This window comes from Megachile rotundata, chromosome 10 (assembly GCF_050947335.1).
Source record: "Megachile rotundata isolate GNS110a chromosome 10, iyMegRotu1, whole genome shotgun sequence".
Taxonomy (NCBI): domain Eukaryota; kingdom Metazoa; phylum Arthropoda; class Insecta; order Hymenoptera; family Megachilidae; genus Megachile; species Megachile rotundata.
Window position 1 is genome coordinate 11257774 of NC_134992.1, and position 15702 is coordinate 11273475.

Here is a 15702-nt window from a genome sequence, read left to right on the forward strand (position 1 = left end):
AAATATGTTATTCTATTTTAATGTTACGTATAAATTTATATATACATATATATATACATGTGTGTGATATCTAAACTTTGTATTACAATATACTTTCTGTTAAAATTATGTACTTTACAAATATACTTAAAATTGACTTCATTATTTTATTACAGTTTCATTCTAATTTAAAAAATCACAGAGTGTTTAAGTTCAGTTTACATTTTATTAAATCCCAACTTTCACGGAATACTGTCCATACATATTTTATTTCACAGGAGAATATAGATTCAATTTCTGTTCATATTGCGCAGGTTTACTTTAATTATTTATAACCAGAATGTGAAACACATGCGCTCAATGTAATTTATGAGAATGAACATACATATCCAGCGATCTTTTATTTAGTATACTCCGCTATATTATTAATTCCTTTTGTTATTCATATATTTTTGAACACCATGTATATGACCATGAAGCGAGAAGTGTGTTGTAGATTAACATCGTACTAGTTGTGAATAGTCTTCTGAAATTAGCCGAGATGCGCGGAAGTGCTACAGTTCTCTCACGGAACAAAGAATATACCTTTTCTATTTTTATATTTTTAGGTGTGTATATATAGATGTACATATATGCGTGGTGCGCTATATTGCATTGGGCGTAGTAATAAAAGCAGTAAGCCACCGTCGAGGACTAGCGTCCTCAAGCGACTATCTCGACGAACATTATACGTTCAATGGTTAATCAAATTCCTGTCCCTCAAGCAAAATATGAACTGTTAACTGACGTTAGACAGTGAGTTGCATTATTTTACTTTGTTAGTAATTACAACTGCACTAATTACATGATTGTCAAATATGTTTTCATGTATTACTGCGTCTTCATTTATCTTTTATAATATGTATTATGTATTTGAAACTTTATTTTTAATTATTTATAGTTATTGTTAAAGTTTTAATATTAAATAACATTTTCTTTTATTTTGCATATATAGCAGAGTATTTTGATAAGCACACCCATGTTTGGTTTTTAATAATTATTGCCAGTATTGATACTGATAATATTTTTAAATTATCTGCAACATTTTTAATAAACATTATATGAATAACACAGATGGAAAAAAGCTGATAAGTTTCTTATCTGTGATAATTAACAGTACTTTTATTTTGTTTATATAGTTGTATAAAGTTTCCAAAATGCCATAAATTATTTTCCATTGTATCCTCTTTTTTATTTATCTTACAATTTATTTAAATATATGATACAAAGTTATTAATTCTTTTATCATTTATTTAAATTATCATTTAGTTTCTAACTTTGGTATTCATGCTTTCTATTTTAAACATAACATTATTATTATCATCCTATTTTCATAGAAAAATTAGTGTTTGCATGTAAAATAATTGGAAAACAGTAGTGTTGCTAAAAAATATTTATAGTATTTTTAGATATTTTATATATTGACTCTTGTCACTGTCATAGTTTTATTTTTATTTTATATGTATATATATATATATATATATATATCTATTAAAGTTCTTTTTTTAACGTTTACATTTATACCTATTGCTGTGCATGTTAAAATGTATGGGTAAGTATATATGTGTATGTCAAAACTTACAGGTGTGGTTATTGATTGTTCTATATTTACTATGATATAGGCAGCCTTCATGATTTAATGTAGACATAAATGTAAGTGTAGTATGCTATAATTCAATCATCCATGTATAGTTATAAAGTTTGTATTCATCTTTGTATTTGATGAAATTTGTGGAGACTGCATTAATTGTATTAATAGCTAAATATTTATTTTAGACCTCGTTGGAAATCACAAGTTTTGTGCTTGCTACTAGTGTCTCTAGTATTTGCAATTCTGTTTGTAACACGTGCTTGGATAGGAATTGTTATCCTTCGCTCTCCAAGAGCTGAATCTTTTGATACAGAGACATTAGTAGACAATGCCAAGATTGCTACGTGGTTACGTCGGGCTCGGATGTACGCCGAGTCGACGAAGGAGAACCAGAATGCGGACAGGAACAACAGTATCAGTTCGCCACAGCATTACAACACCAACTCCTCAAGGTAAGCAAAGTACTAATGATTTGTTATTTATGGAAAATAGTGCTATAAAAGTAATTCACCTATATTAAACGTTTTTTCTTACATAGGCAGATCATTGTCTGTTATTACACCATACAGAGCAACCTGAACACGTTCTGGGAGCTCAGTCCGTCGCACATTGACCCTAATCTTTGTACGCATATTATCGTGGGTTTTGCGAGCGTGGTGAACTGTAGTCTATACTTGGATGGCAATTCATCAATTTACAAGGACATTGTTGCCTTGAAAAAGCTGCAACCTGAATTAAGGGTCATGATCAGTGCTGGCGGCAGTAATGAGCTCCACTTAGGTTTTTCAGAAATGGTAAAGAATCATGCTAATAGAAAAAGGTAACTTTTGTTATTTTATACCTTGTGTAACATTTTAGTTATTAATTTTTATTTACAGTGATTTATAATAACTAATTTTCTGTTATAGGTTTATAAGATCAGTGTTAAATATAACAAAAACATTTGGTTTTGATGGATTGGACTTAGATTGGGAATTTCCAGCATGGCTCGGAGCCGACGATCGAGAAAAAATTCGTTTTACACAACTATTAGAAGAATTACGAATAGAATTTCGCCGAGCTGGAGAAACACTAATTCTTTCTGTCGCAGTAGCTGCTCCACAAGCTATTGTTGATCAGAGCTATGATGTTGCAGAAATGGCAAAGTAAGCAATAATATATGTGAAATATCTTTTGTAAGCATTGGTATAGTATGGTAATTGTTAATAATCAATCATTTTCAATTCTTTTATTTAGATACGTAGATTTTGTGAATTTGATGTCATATGATTATCATTTCTATGTTTGGTATTACCCAATAACTGATCTTAATGCACCACTTTTCCCACGACTTGCCGAATCTGGATATCTTTCTACTTTGAATGTTAACTTTTCGGCCCAATATTGGATCTCAAAAGGAATGCCAAGGGAAAAGTTAATTATTGGTATTCCCACTTATGGCCATTCTTATAGACTAGATAATCCACTAAATCATGGTTTACAAGCTCCAGCAATTGGTTTTGGAAAATTAGGTGAAATGGGTTTTGTTGCTTATTATACAGTTTGTCAGTTTCTTCAAAATGGCGCAAAGAGTGTTTTTGAAGATGAAAGCAAAGTTCCCTATGCTTATAAAGATAGAGAGTGGATATCATATGACGATATCACAAGTGTTTATTATAAGGTATGTATGTATGTATGTATGTATATATATTTTTCTTTTGTATAAATTGGACTTTATACTGCATCATTCAATATTTTATTTTTAGACAGAATGGATTCGTACCAATAATTTTGGAGGAGCAATGATACTATCCTTAAATGTTGATGACTGGAATAACACGTGTAAATTTAATGAAACATTTCCTTTAACTCGTACTGTTACTAGAGTTCTCAGGTATCGGGAAGATTGATTAATATACTAGTCGATCTCTCTTTAATTATAATTTACATTCCAAGTTTCTAAGTATTGCATTCTATAACAAAATGTACCTCAGTTATAGCATTACTTGTATTTGTAAATGCATTTAAAGCTTTTTGCAACATAAAATGCTTTAGATTATCTAAAATCTATTGCAAAAATTCATTTTAAATGATAAACGTGATAAATTAATTTTAGTATCAATATTTTTAACAGAGTTAGTTAAATACAACTCTATCAAAACACTACTTGAAGATAATCAAAAAAACTTTTTAAAGATATATATTATAATTAATATCATATAAACACTATATATTACAGACCTCCTGTCTTAATATCTGTTAAATAGTTATAGTACAAAAGGAAAGCATAGTAATATATAAGAATTAAACGAAAATAAAATTTATAATATTTGTTTAAAAATTTTGTAAGCTGAAGTAACCAAAGTATTTATTTCATATAAAACTATAATTTCAAAAACAGTTTAAGTTGAACACAATTTTCATAATTACAATTTTTCAAGCTGTTATCAATGTAATAAATGAAAACATTAACTTTTGCTGTATTATGACAAATTAGAAAAAACTGTATATAGACGAATTTATTATATTTAATTTAGAAAAAATTAATCTACTCGAATGAAGATAAGAATTATTATATTCATTTAATTATGTTCAATTATAACCAATTATTGCAATAAAACTAAGAAAAATGAACTATTATAATAATAAAAATTAATTTATTATGATACAGGTAAAGTTCAATATAATACACCCTATATATGTAGATATAATAGAGTAAATTTATTAACAAGTAAGATTTATTAGTAAATAAAAAAGGAAACAATATTCTTAATATATTATAAGAAAATAAACGTTGTTCTTAGTTTTACTGCGGTAAAAGTAAAAAAAATATGTTATGAAATAGTTTAAGTGTGAAAATTTCGTCCATATTTGAACTAAATTTTTAATCAAGTATTTTATTTTTTTCACTTTACTATGTATACCTTTTGTGAACGATTCCATGTAATAAAAAGATTAATAAAACACCATTGAATTCCTTATAAACGTCTCAATGGTTATTTTTTATACTTTTACAACAACGACTTCCAAAATGAAATACATGGTTTTCATTATATATTACTTGAACATTATATATATTATAAAAACAAGAAAAATAAATGATGTGCACAATGCAAATATAAAACTATAATTGCTTATATATATTTCCATTTAGGAAACGAATATTGAATGCATGAGCATGAAATTCGTTTCAAAGAGTAATTATCACAATGGACAAGTTACTCCACTCGGTGATTCGGTTGTTCAATATTACTTGCGTTGTGATGGTCGTTGTTGGAATCTCCATATTTGCACTGCATTTTGTAATGAACTTTTATCAACATAATTTGCACTAATCGCAATCATTTTATACGTTAAACATAACAAACATGGTTAAATTTTCTGACATGTTTAAAAAAACTACTGATTTCTTGGAAGTGCTGACAGAATTTAATCGATTAAATATCAATAAAATCTTTCAGTCATAGAGAAACATATTACCAACACTTCATAATAAGATCGTTTTACATCTCATAGATGTACGGCACTCTAATAGCACATATATACCTATACACAGTATTTAAGATAGCAACCTCAAACCAAGATCTCATAATAATAAAACAGGGAATTCAATTGTAGAGAGAATAAATGATATAAAATTTGCAAAAAATGTTAATAACCATCTGCATGTATTTAGGCGACTAGAAAAGAGGATAGGAAATAAGAATATGGGATGAAAAGGTCGCTACATGAAATCATCATATTCATCGTAAACATAGTCGCCATATTCGCTCAAAAGAGTGTTGTCACCCTCAATTTTGAGTTTTGCTTTTCCCTTGCCCTTGTTCTTTTTCGCCTTCTCTCCTTTCTCGATCTTCTGCTTTTCAATTAACAAATTATCAACCACTGTCTTTATTTTCTTCAGATGCGTTGAGGGTACTGTAAACGAAATATAAATATAATTTGTAAGCAATATATAACACTGTAAATATGTTCTTTTTAAATTTTTAATGACTCTCTAAATACTGATAAATGTAGTCACATGGTTTTCATAGTATAATTTCTTAATTTTTGCTATTATATTAATATACTTACAATTAAGAGCAATGCATTTGATAAGTTCTTCTGCAAATTGAGGAAATTCAGCGTTTTTAGCAAATTGGTTTAACTTCATCGTAAGTACACTTCCATACTGTTCAAATTCTTCTTTTGTGTTAGGCACTGTAGTATCCAGGCTCAACACAGACTCTTCTGTGACACCTAAAATAAAAAAAATAATTCAAAACTGTTGATAAATGTACTTTGTTGGAAATGTATTAGAGATTTTACAGCTTGATTATACAATTATGCAAAAATCCTTAATAAAAAAATCTTATCATAAAGAAATAATTATTGATATTTAATAACTGTTGATTATTAAAGTAATACTTCAAACAATATTTGTTATTTTTCTCTTACATAAGTTTAGGTTTATATACGATTACACCTTAAATTTGCAGTTTTTTCACTTCATATGGAAAATTTTATTTCTGCTTTGTACTTCATAATATCTAGTGTTGTAATGAACAAATAACTTAAAAGTCTAATTAATTAATTCTTCATACTTATATATGTACATAACAGAAATATTAATAGTACACAAAAGTAAAATTATATACTAAATAAAATATGAATTTTCAAAATGAAAATTAAATATTTATCAGGAACGATACAGGAGATCAATGTTGATAAATAAGACACTTCTGCATTGTTTTTTCATGAAAGAGAAATGTTTATTTTTTACACAATGACAATTTTATATTTCCCTCAAAGATAATATTAGCTCGTTTAAATACATTTTTACATCTCTAGTACAGTTCCTGACACAAAATCAAGTTTTTTTAATTGCACTGTGAATTAAAAATATCAGAATAGTAGTAAATATACGACTTTAATGTAGTATTGTAAAAATTGTATGTTTTCAATCTGTATAGCAATAGCATTTAAAATTTAAGTAAAAGTGTTTGAATGTATAAAAGTTATTTTAAAATTTGTAGAATTGCTATAAGTATATAAATTTATATAAAAAAATATTGTATGTTGTCCTCTTAAAAAGAAGAAGAAGATGCTTATGAATTTAATGTTGATTGTAGAAAGCTATTTCCTTAATTGGAATGCATTTAAAAATTACAAACACAATCGTTCCAATGTTTACACCAATAATACTCAATGCTTATGATTAGATTCTATATTAATTTAAGAAAAACAATGCTTCGAAAAAATTATTAAGCCATTAAAAATTTGTTTTACAGCATAAATAAAAATCAACCCTTTGCAATCCAATCATTAGTTTTTATATGAATAGAACTTTCAGATCCATATTTTCTTAAATCATAAAGATATAAAAAATCAAAATAGCTTTAAAAATATAAAATCTTTCGTAAATTTCAAATTAAAAATATTTTAAAGCTTTAAAAAATCGAAAGCTTCAATAATTTCTCATAATCAAAATTTAAATAAAATGTTAATTAAATAAATATTTAAGATTAAAAAATAAAAGCTTCAATACAAAAAACATCTGAAACTGAATAAAATCGGAATAAATTAATAATCATTTTGTACTTTAATTTATAATCCAGCCATTCAGTTTTTTTTATTATAATTTAGCAACGTGCCAATCTTATGTAAAGTCATGACAATCATTATCTTTGCAAACTTAAAAAAGAACTTTGAAAATTAATAATTTATAAATTAATACATACTGTATAATATATCATAAGTAAAATACTAATTTCAATACTTTCAAAGGTAGTATTTTCTTGATTTAGTCAAACGTTAACTAAAATTAGTACATAATTTCATGGTATTAAAACGTGATATTATTGAATAAAAATAGGAGCGCAAAGAGTTAATAAATAAAAATATTTAGCGGAGTCATTTCCTCTCGGTTCTGTGCGGCCTGCGATGAGAAAAATCAACAAGGTTGGACAAACCAAAAGTCTCCATAGCAAGACGTAGGTCAGCTTCCTCTTGAAGCCTTTGACGTCTCAGTTGTTCTGCTCTCCTTTCCTCTGGTGTCAATGCCTCTTCCTTTTCTTTAGCTTTCTTTTCTGCTTCTGCCCTTGCCTTTTTCTGAATTTAAGAAAGAAGAGATAGAAAATGTATTATATTGAATTCATTAATAAATTTTATAATTAAATACTAAATAAATAATATATTTTTTAATTAAACACTAAAATTTAAAACGACAAAATGGATAAAATAAGTGTTAAATTTATGTACATAAAACAAACAAATAACAAAATAACTTATTTAAATGCCATATTGTTAAACTACTGACATTAATCTGATTACATGAAAATTTAATCAACGATTAAAAAATATACCTCACGTTCTTCAATTCTTTCTGCCAAGGCTTTTCTTGGCTTTGGCTTAGCTTTAGGCACCTCTGCAGGTTTTTCTACATCTTTCTTTTCTTCTTCGACATCTTCCCAACTGTCCTATTAAGTGAATTTCTTTTTTTAAAATACTGAATATAAATAATTTTGAATTTATTAATTACATATAAATTCAGTACTTGCTTTTTTAAACTAACTATAATTCAAAGAATATTTTATTGTTAATACATTTTATTCCTATCATTACTTTGTTATATAATCCATAATTAATAAGTCTGCTCCTTCAAAAAGTAGAACATATTGTATTAATTAAACATAATATATATCTAATTTAAACCTACAACACATGTAATAATTAAAATTTTAATACACAAAATATAATCCAGAAACAAAAAATCTACTAGTACAAAGCTTCGATTTTCACTCAAAATATTTCATTTTAAAAGTACTACTATATTTTCATTTAATTGAAGTTAATGACTACAGCAATTTAATAAATTTAATCATAAATTAGATTTAAATCGTCTTTTATGTATAACTGTATAATAAAAAAAAATTATTTAAATATATACATGAATTTTTAACTAAATTTACTTTTATTTGATGCAACTCAAATTTTATTTTTGACTCGATTCAGATATAAAGACAAACTTCAAGTTCATTCAACAATAATCAATTATAGTAGTATTAGTCTCGTGTTGACTTGCACTATGAAAGGTTAACCATACTGTAATCCATGGATTTGATATAAGATTTAAAAAATAATAATTTTAAATAAAAACAGAAAATAAATAAAATAGAACCTTAACATCTTCGTCCTCATCTTCACCCTCCCACTTGTTGGATCTGATAGCTAGGTCGAATTTCGCCTCTGCGTTTTCGACATCTGTAAAGTTGAAGGTTAAAATCATTTTGTTACCTCGAACTGAAGTGTGACGATACTGTAACCAAGATGTTTGTAAATTTATTTCTGCATACCCCATTCGTCATCCATGATGTATTCTGGATTATTTGCGTACGATTTGGTTTTTGAACGAAAGAAAACCTCTACGAATTAACGTGGTCGAACAGATCACGACTGGAATCGAGCGGGCCATACTGCGCGAGAAAAGCGTGTGTCTTCTTTGCAAGATAGTGGTGGTGTAACTCAAATTGTATGATTCAAAGATAGGACACTCTATATGTAAAACAGGTATTAAAGATAATAGTTATTTTTTTTTAGCTTTGAAAACTTTTCATCCTTTTATGCTCACTTATTATAAAATATATTATTTTCAGAGTATTAAAAAGGAAATTTGTCTTGTTTATCTGAAAATTTTTAGAGATTAAAAAATAACAAATAATTTTGGTGTACTCTTTATTTACTTTGTTAAACAACTATACCGCGGTTCCTTTATGTAGGTTTTCGAAGACAACGTTGCTTTCAAATGAGGGAGCATATCGCAATTTCGTTGCGTCAAACGAAACAAATAAATATTTTAAGATCAGAAATAATTTTTCCAATAGATTATTAGATCATGATAGATAAAAAAGTTATTGTATAATACATCTTTCTGTTTATCGTTATCACCCCGAGTAGAACGTCGATTAGTTTTTCCTAACAACTTCAATTTTGTAACAATGTATTAGAAACATGCGGGTAAATTTCTCGTGGAAAGTAAATTTAAATACATTTGCACACAAAATTGCGCCATTTTATTTAAATATGTCGTTAGAAACGACATTTTGCTTGATACAATTATAAAAATTGAATAATCTCGTATACTCTATTTACATAAATATGTAATATACACAATATTGAAAAATTATCGACGATATCGATAACGTTTGAAATGGAACCATAATTGAAAAATGTTGTTGTGAAATTGACACCTAAATCCACGTTTATAGGAATACTCCCACTCTCTGTTGACAATTTTAAACGCAATGTCTTCGTAGGGTGGGCCAGCGTGAAATCGTAAAATTGCAAAATCTTTGTTATCGGCACAAGGTGTCTAAAAAAAAATTATATTTTAATTAATTTTAAAATATAAATTATTGCCAATAACAGCTAATTAAAATATATCTTACCAAAAAGTATTCAGGAGTTGTGTTCTTATCTATCAAGTCTGGATAAAATATGTTGAATTTGTAACCCTGCACAATTTTCGGGGGTGGATTATCCATGTCGTAATGCGTTTGATTATATTTATTCCATTCGAAACCGGTGTGAACCCGATTGAAGTATCTTGGTTTCCTTGGTCTGTATTTATCAGACCACAAATAAATTTGCGCTTCCAAAGATGATTCAACGCTGAACTGTGCTTCATCAGAACTCATATTCTTTCGCGCTTCTCTGTGCATTGCTTGTTCTTCCGCAGTCATTACATTCTGAATTTTTCGACCAGTACTAAGCACTTGATTTCTTGCATACTCTAATCGTTTATTGTCATCTTCCTCTAAAGTAACCAAAGTTCCTGGCTCCAACTGAGAGTAAGGTATATATTTTGGAGAATAGCCTCCTGATTCGTATTCGCAGAAAGACTCTGATAAGAGGTCGTCGGCTGCATTACTAGTTTCTTGATCATCGCTAAAATGGAACAAAGCATAAGTATATGAGTTTCTACTCTGTGTGTACACATACATATAAGAGAACAAATACATACTCTGACTGGCTATCTTCACTTTTCTCTATAACGGTATTGGTAGGTGGTTCTTCTTGTTTTCCTGGTTGTTCAGCATTTGCTTGTGAACTCTCAGGTTCATTTTCAGTTCTCGCCACTCCTTGTTCAGCGATTAAAACTTCCAATTTTTTACGTAAATTTTCTTGATGTCGATCTCTCAACCGTGCCCTCGCCATGTGCGCTGAACAAAATAAACGGCTAGTACAAAGATCCATGTTAAATTGCATAATTCAAAATTATGTAACTAATATTTAATGCTTACCTTTCAATTGAGATAAAAGACTTTCCCAATATCCTATATCAACACCTTCAGGTTTTCCTGTGATCTTTGCTTCAATTTGTAATTGTAAAGCTTCTAACTGTGTTGCTGTTTTTCCTTTGAAAATAGCAGTCACATCTTTAGCTACTGATTCATGGATGCCTTCTCTTCGGCCAACGGCTGAAAATATATGTCTATTAATATTCTTCATGAGAAATTTTTGATAAGATTGTTTCATTGTACTACTTACCAACTTCATATTCTGATCTTTCTAATTTTCGTAATTTGTGTAATTCATCTTCAACAATCACTGTAATATCGTTCCAATAATCCAAGTTTTTACCACGTTCTAGTTCTTTATAAACTTTGATATCTTCAATAAGATCTTCCAAATCCTTTACGTGTAGTCCACGTAAGTAAGTATAGGGTTCATGCATTTCAACAGCATCAACTTCTTCCTCTGCACTAATATATTTTGCAAGAAGATCAATTGGTTTTGCTCTACCATCTTGTATTCTAATACGTGACCTTAATCTTGCTTGTTCTAAATGAAATTGATCTTCCTGTCTTGCCCATTGTTCCAACTGAGCAGCTTCTTTTCCTCTTTGTAACATTGTCATTTCTTCTTCTCTTTGTTGTCTTTCTAATTCTCTTTCTTGTCTCCTTTTTTTAACTTTCTCTAATTCTCTTTTATTCTCTTCCTGTTTATATCTATTTCTAATTTCTAGTTCTTCTCTACTTACACCAAGTAAACCTTCTTTCTCAAGTTTCTTGGACCATACAAACGTTGAAAGCAAATTTCCATCACCAAATGGATTATCTGTATTTGTGTAATGTAAATAATCATTATCCCAACCCATTCTTTCTTTCCTCTTGCGTTCTTTAGCTTCCTTTTTCCTTAAACGCCGTAATCTTTTCTCTTCCGGTGTTTCTGTAGCTTTCATCAATTCTTTCTGACGCTTTCTTTCTTCAATTTGTTTTTGACGTTGTTTCTGCAACTTTTCCAAAAGTTTTGTAGAATCTGACGAAGAATTAGATGTGGATGAACTGCTAGAATCACTCGAATTTGATGAAGACGATGATGACCTATAATAATAAAAAATTTTAAAATAAAAAGGAAGTGTTCAATTATAATCTTAAAAGAAATGAATATTGTCTTACCTTCTTCTACTTTTATGTTTTGAAGACTTCTTACGAGATTCACGTGACTCTGAAGAGTCTCTGTGTCTAGACTTTTTATACTTTTGACTGGAACTTTTAGAGCGTTTATGTTTTGACTTTGATCTTTTCGAATGACTATCATAGTCACTGTCACTATCTTTTCGTGAAATTTTATCCTTATACGTATAGCGATCTCTATCATCTTGTTTTGATTTACTGTAATCTTTTCTATGAGAATATTTATCCATTTTAACCACAATTATATTCCTTATAATCTTGTGCAGAAAACGTACAGTAGTGTGACCAGATAACCTCTCAAAACATCAATGTAGCAATATCAGACGTCAATGTTCAATTTCGCACAGCTGATTTCAGTTTACTGTACATTGTTGCAGAAGAGAACTGTATTAATTCTGCGCATCTTGATTATATTCAGAAAATACATTAGTATCAGTTTAAAGCTCATCTAATATTTGTTTCTCACTCTATGGTCATGTACACAGTGACCAAAAACATGCGAATAGGAGAAAGAAAGAGAGGTAATAAATGAAAGTTTGTGTTAATCTATGCATGTAATCTCTCATAATTGGCAATACAAAATATGCATGATAAAAATCAATAAAATTTTGACGAAGGAAATAATAACATAACAGAGCATACTAAATAAAAGATTACTAGGTATATGCACTCTAGAATGTGAATACAGCTAGAGTGCATGTGCATTATTCATGCTTCAGAACTACGTTAGAACCAATCGGAGTAGACCTGCGCAGCGTGAACGTAAATCCATCGCTCGACATTACGGTTCTTTTGTGACATAAAGAATACTTTCATATTTCTGTGTATTGTAATATAACAATAAAATGCAATAAATGTCGCTCATAATAAAGATTCATTAAAATTATTCTGATGCATCTTCGATTTTGCACAAAAGTTTATTTTAATTGACTGTCAACGACTAAGGAGTACTTTTTGTTCATTCTTCTTGACGCTACATCCGTTAAACTTTTAAATTACAGAGCATACGCTGTCGGAAGCTTTTCGAAAATTCACGCGTGATTTTCGGTGTTTTGTTAACTGGCTATACAAGTTATCGTTTAAAGGTTCTGATTATTTTAAGTGAGCGAAGATGTCGGATAAAATCTATTATTCGGGTAAATATTACGACGATAAATACGAATACAGGTTGGTATGAATAACGACAAAACCTAATGTTCTCTTTAGATTTTGATTTTGGTCAATTGTGCCATTTTGAATCGATTTAGTAGACGTTAAGAAATAACTTCCTGAATGTTCATTCGCGTTGATATTTATAACAATAGTCGTAATGGAATCTCTTTGCATAGAAAAATGTATTTCCACAAATGTTATTTGACTACGTCGCAATTTCTTTGTCCAATTTTTGAATATGAAAGTAACATTTAAATGGCAGTCTGGCATGTTCTTTTGTTCGTTCTGTTTGCCTATAATTTTTGATTAACATAAGGATTTCTTTTACGCATTAAAATAAGTAGAGAAGCAAATTGTAAAACGAAATTTTATATCCGAAAAAAAAATGGGTTAAGGGGGCAATAACTATTGAATAATGTTACAAAGATGCAAAATCTTACAAATTTGTTTATTATATTGTTTTTTACATAGAATACTACATTTAGATTTCATAAAACAAATCAGTACACTAATAGCACATATAATTTTATAATAGCAAGAATCTTTTATCATGTTCAATTACTAATAGTAATATATTGGTTGTTCTTAGGCATGTAGTGCTACCAAAAGAGATGGTAAAATTAGTACCGAGCACTCGACTCCTTCGAGAACAGGAATGGAGAGCTATGGGTGTTCAACAGAGTCAAGGATGGGTACATTATATGATTCATAAACCAGGTATATTAACATACTAGAATTTTAATGAATAAGTTTGTTTATGCTTTTTAACTCTTCCACATTTATGCGTATATGCTTCAGACAAGTGTCAAAGAATATTGAATGAAAGATATCTTATTCAAAGCTACAAAGGAATTAAATATGTTTAAAAACTTCCTTGAAACAAGAAAAGATAATAATTTTAGTTAAAATTATTTATGTTTCAGAACCACATATTTTATTATTTAAAAGAAAAATAACATCACCACCACCAGAGAATTAATCGTATCAACATGATTATATAGATTTGTAAATAACGCTTCAGATCATTGTTAATACTCATACCAAACCTCAGCTATAATGACAATTCATTTTCCATTGGTTTCAAGGGACTAATGTTAAATATCATACTGAAACAAATCTTTTCAAATTTTTACTTCAAAATTGACTGATTCCAGAAGTTGTGACAATATTTTTATAAAATTCTTTGTCATAATACGAGGATAATATTTCTGTTTTCATTATTTACTTTAACAAAATCGTTTATAAATATCATCAAAATGTTCTGTATATATGTCTATAGGATGTCCTAGTTTTTAACTGCAGTTTATATTGTTCTTAACTCTAGAATTACCATAACAACTTGGTATTTCGTTTAATTTAACCGAAGTAGAAATGTGCCACTCTTGATTTTCTGAAATATCACAGTTCCAAAGCAGAATCGCCTTCTGTTAAGAATTTACTGAATAAGGAAAATCGTTTATAATTTGTGATTATCGAGTGCCTTGCACTAATGTGCTTAACATTTAAGGTATACTTTAGTATTACATTTAGAATAATCATTCCTTATGTATAACAAGAATGATGTAGTATAAAATAGTGCCTTTAAATTCTAAGTTCATCAACAGCATACATATTAATTTGATACGTCATTATCATTAATTAAGCGTTAAATTCCGTGTTTATTGTCTACTTTGCTACAAGAATTTTATATTAATGATATGTTTAATTTAAGTTCTACTCCCTCATTGTATGTTCTGCAATGCTATTTTATCAGTATTTTCCAAAGTTAATTTCTATGTCCTAGTAGTACACAATTTTCATTTATTTTTAGTAAATAAAACTTGTATTGTCAGTTCTTAAATAAACATACGTGGCTAACACTTTTGACTTTTATTTTATTTTTCTTATAGAATATTTTGTACATCATATATAACTGATTGAAACAAACCTGAATGTAAATGAAGCTTCTACGACTTTAGTAACATCGGTGTATTTCTCTTTCGCGTGACGAAAAAATTGTGAAACAAATTTAGCCGAATATGCGAGAAAGAAGGGGCAGAATAATTAAAAGAATCACGTGACTGACCTCAATCCAATTATACAAACATCAGCCCTAGCGGTCAAGTAATTCTCACACTAATTTTTGTAAATTGTACATTAATTAAATCATCGTTTATGAACTGACGTATGGTGCGTGTACATTTCGTTTCACTTTTATTACATAATTTCGTTACCGTTTGTATCTTGTAACAAGGAAACAAGTTCCGTTAAGAATTTTAATTAACCTCAATTGATAAAACAAATTTCGTTAAAATTATACAAAAATTTACATATGTAAGAATTACAGAATATTATCTATGAGTTGAATAAAAATGCGCATGTTTTATATAATAAATCTATTTGAAGCACTGGATAACTAAATGGTTCATTAGTAACACAACATAATCTTATCATTGATAATTTTCTCCGAAAATAATTATTTCGCAATAGTTTTAATGTATCGTATTTATACTGCGCATCTGCTAC

General features: G+C 28.6%; 4 protein-coding genes across 8 annotated transcripts; 2 read left to right on the forward strand and 2 right to left on the reverse strand.

Moving 5' to 3' along the window:
* The first annotated feature begins 527 nt into the window (after window positions 1-527).
* LOC100878284 (acidic mammalian chitinase) lies at window positions 528-4779 on the forward strand. 4 transcript variants are annotated; one of them, XM_012298614.2, is made up of 6 exons: window positions 528-774; window positions 1795-2061; window positions 2148-2429; window positions 2518-2754; window positions 2846-3269; window positions 3355-4779. In XM_012298614.2, the coding sequence occupies exons 1-6, from the start codon at window positions 716-718 to the stop codon at window positions 3496-3498; spliced, it is 1413 nt and encodes a 470-aa protein (XP_012154004.1). In that variant the 5' UTR covers window positions 528-715; the 3' UTR covers window positions 3499-4779. The 4 variants fall into 4 exon arrangements, with proteins under 4 accessions (XP_012154004.1, XP_012154005.1, XP_076392380.1 ...); XM_012298615.2 differs by lacking the exon at window positions 528-774 and adding an exon at window positions 1548-1570; XM_076536265.1 differs by lacking the exon at window positions 528-774 and adding an exon at window positions 1548-1570 and having other exon boundaries at window positions 3359-4779.
* A 458-nt stretch (window positions 4780-5237) lies between these two features.
* Window positions 5238-9084, reverse strand: eIF3j (eukaryotic translation initiation factor 3 subunit J). The gene is made up of 6 exons (XM_003700310.3): window positions 8923-9084; window positions 8748-8830; window positions 7933-8046; window positions 7540-7678; window positions 5663-5827; window positions 5238-5506 (listed from the first exon to the last, which is right to left on the reverse strand). Exons 1-6 carry the CDS (start codon window positions 8936-8938, stop codon window positions 5313-5315), a joined length of 711 nt encoding a protein of 236 aa, XP_003700358.1. The 5' UTR covers window positions 8939-9084; the 3' UTR covers window positions 5238-5312.
* A 532-nt stretch (window positions 9085-9616) lies between these two features.
* LOC100878056 (cactin, spliceosome C complex subunit) lies at window positions 9617-12550 on the reverse strand. The gene is made up of 6 exons (XM_003700309.3): window positions 12028-12550; window positions 11117-11952; window positions 10870-11046; window positions 10590-10788; window positions 10015-10513; window positions 9617-9938 (listed from the first exon to the last, which is right to left on the reverse strand). Exons 1-6 carry the CDS (start codon window positions 12273-12275, stop codon window positions 9750-9752), a joined length of 2148 nt encoding a protein of 715 aa, XP_003700357.1. The 5' UTR covers window positions 12276-12550; the 3' UTR covers window positions 9617-9749.
* A 233-nt stretch (window positions 12551-12783) lies between these two features.
* On the forward strand, window positions 12784-15056 carry Cks30A (Cyclin-dependent kinase subunit 30A). 2 transcript variants are annotated; one of them, XM_003700308.3, is made up of 3 exons: window positions 12784-13212; window positions 13787-13914; window positions 14121-15056. In XM_003700308.3, exons 1-3 carry the CDS (start codon window positions 13157-13159, stop codon window positions 14174-14176), a joined length of 240 nt encoding a protein of 79 aa, XP_003700356.1. In that variant the 5' UTR covers window positions 12784-13156; the 3' UTR covers window positions 14177-15056. The 2 variants fall into 2 exon arrangements, with proteins under 2 accessions (XP_003700356.1, XP_076392398.1); XM_076536283.1 differs by lacking the exon at window positions 12784-13212 and adding an exon at window positions 13264-13379.
* The last annotated feature ends 646 nt before the right edge of the window (window positions 15057-15702 follow it).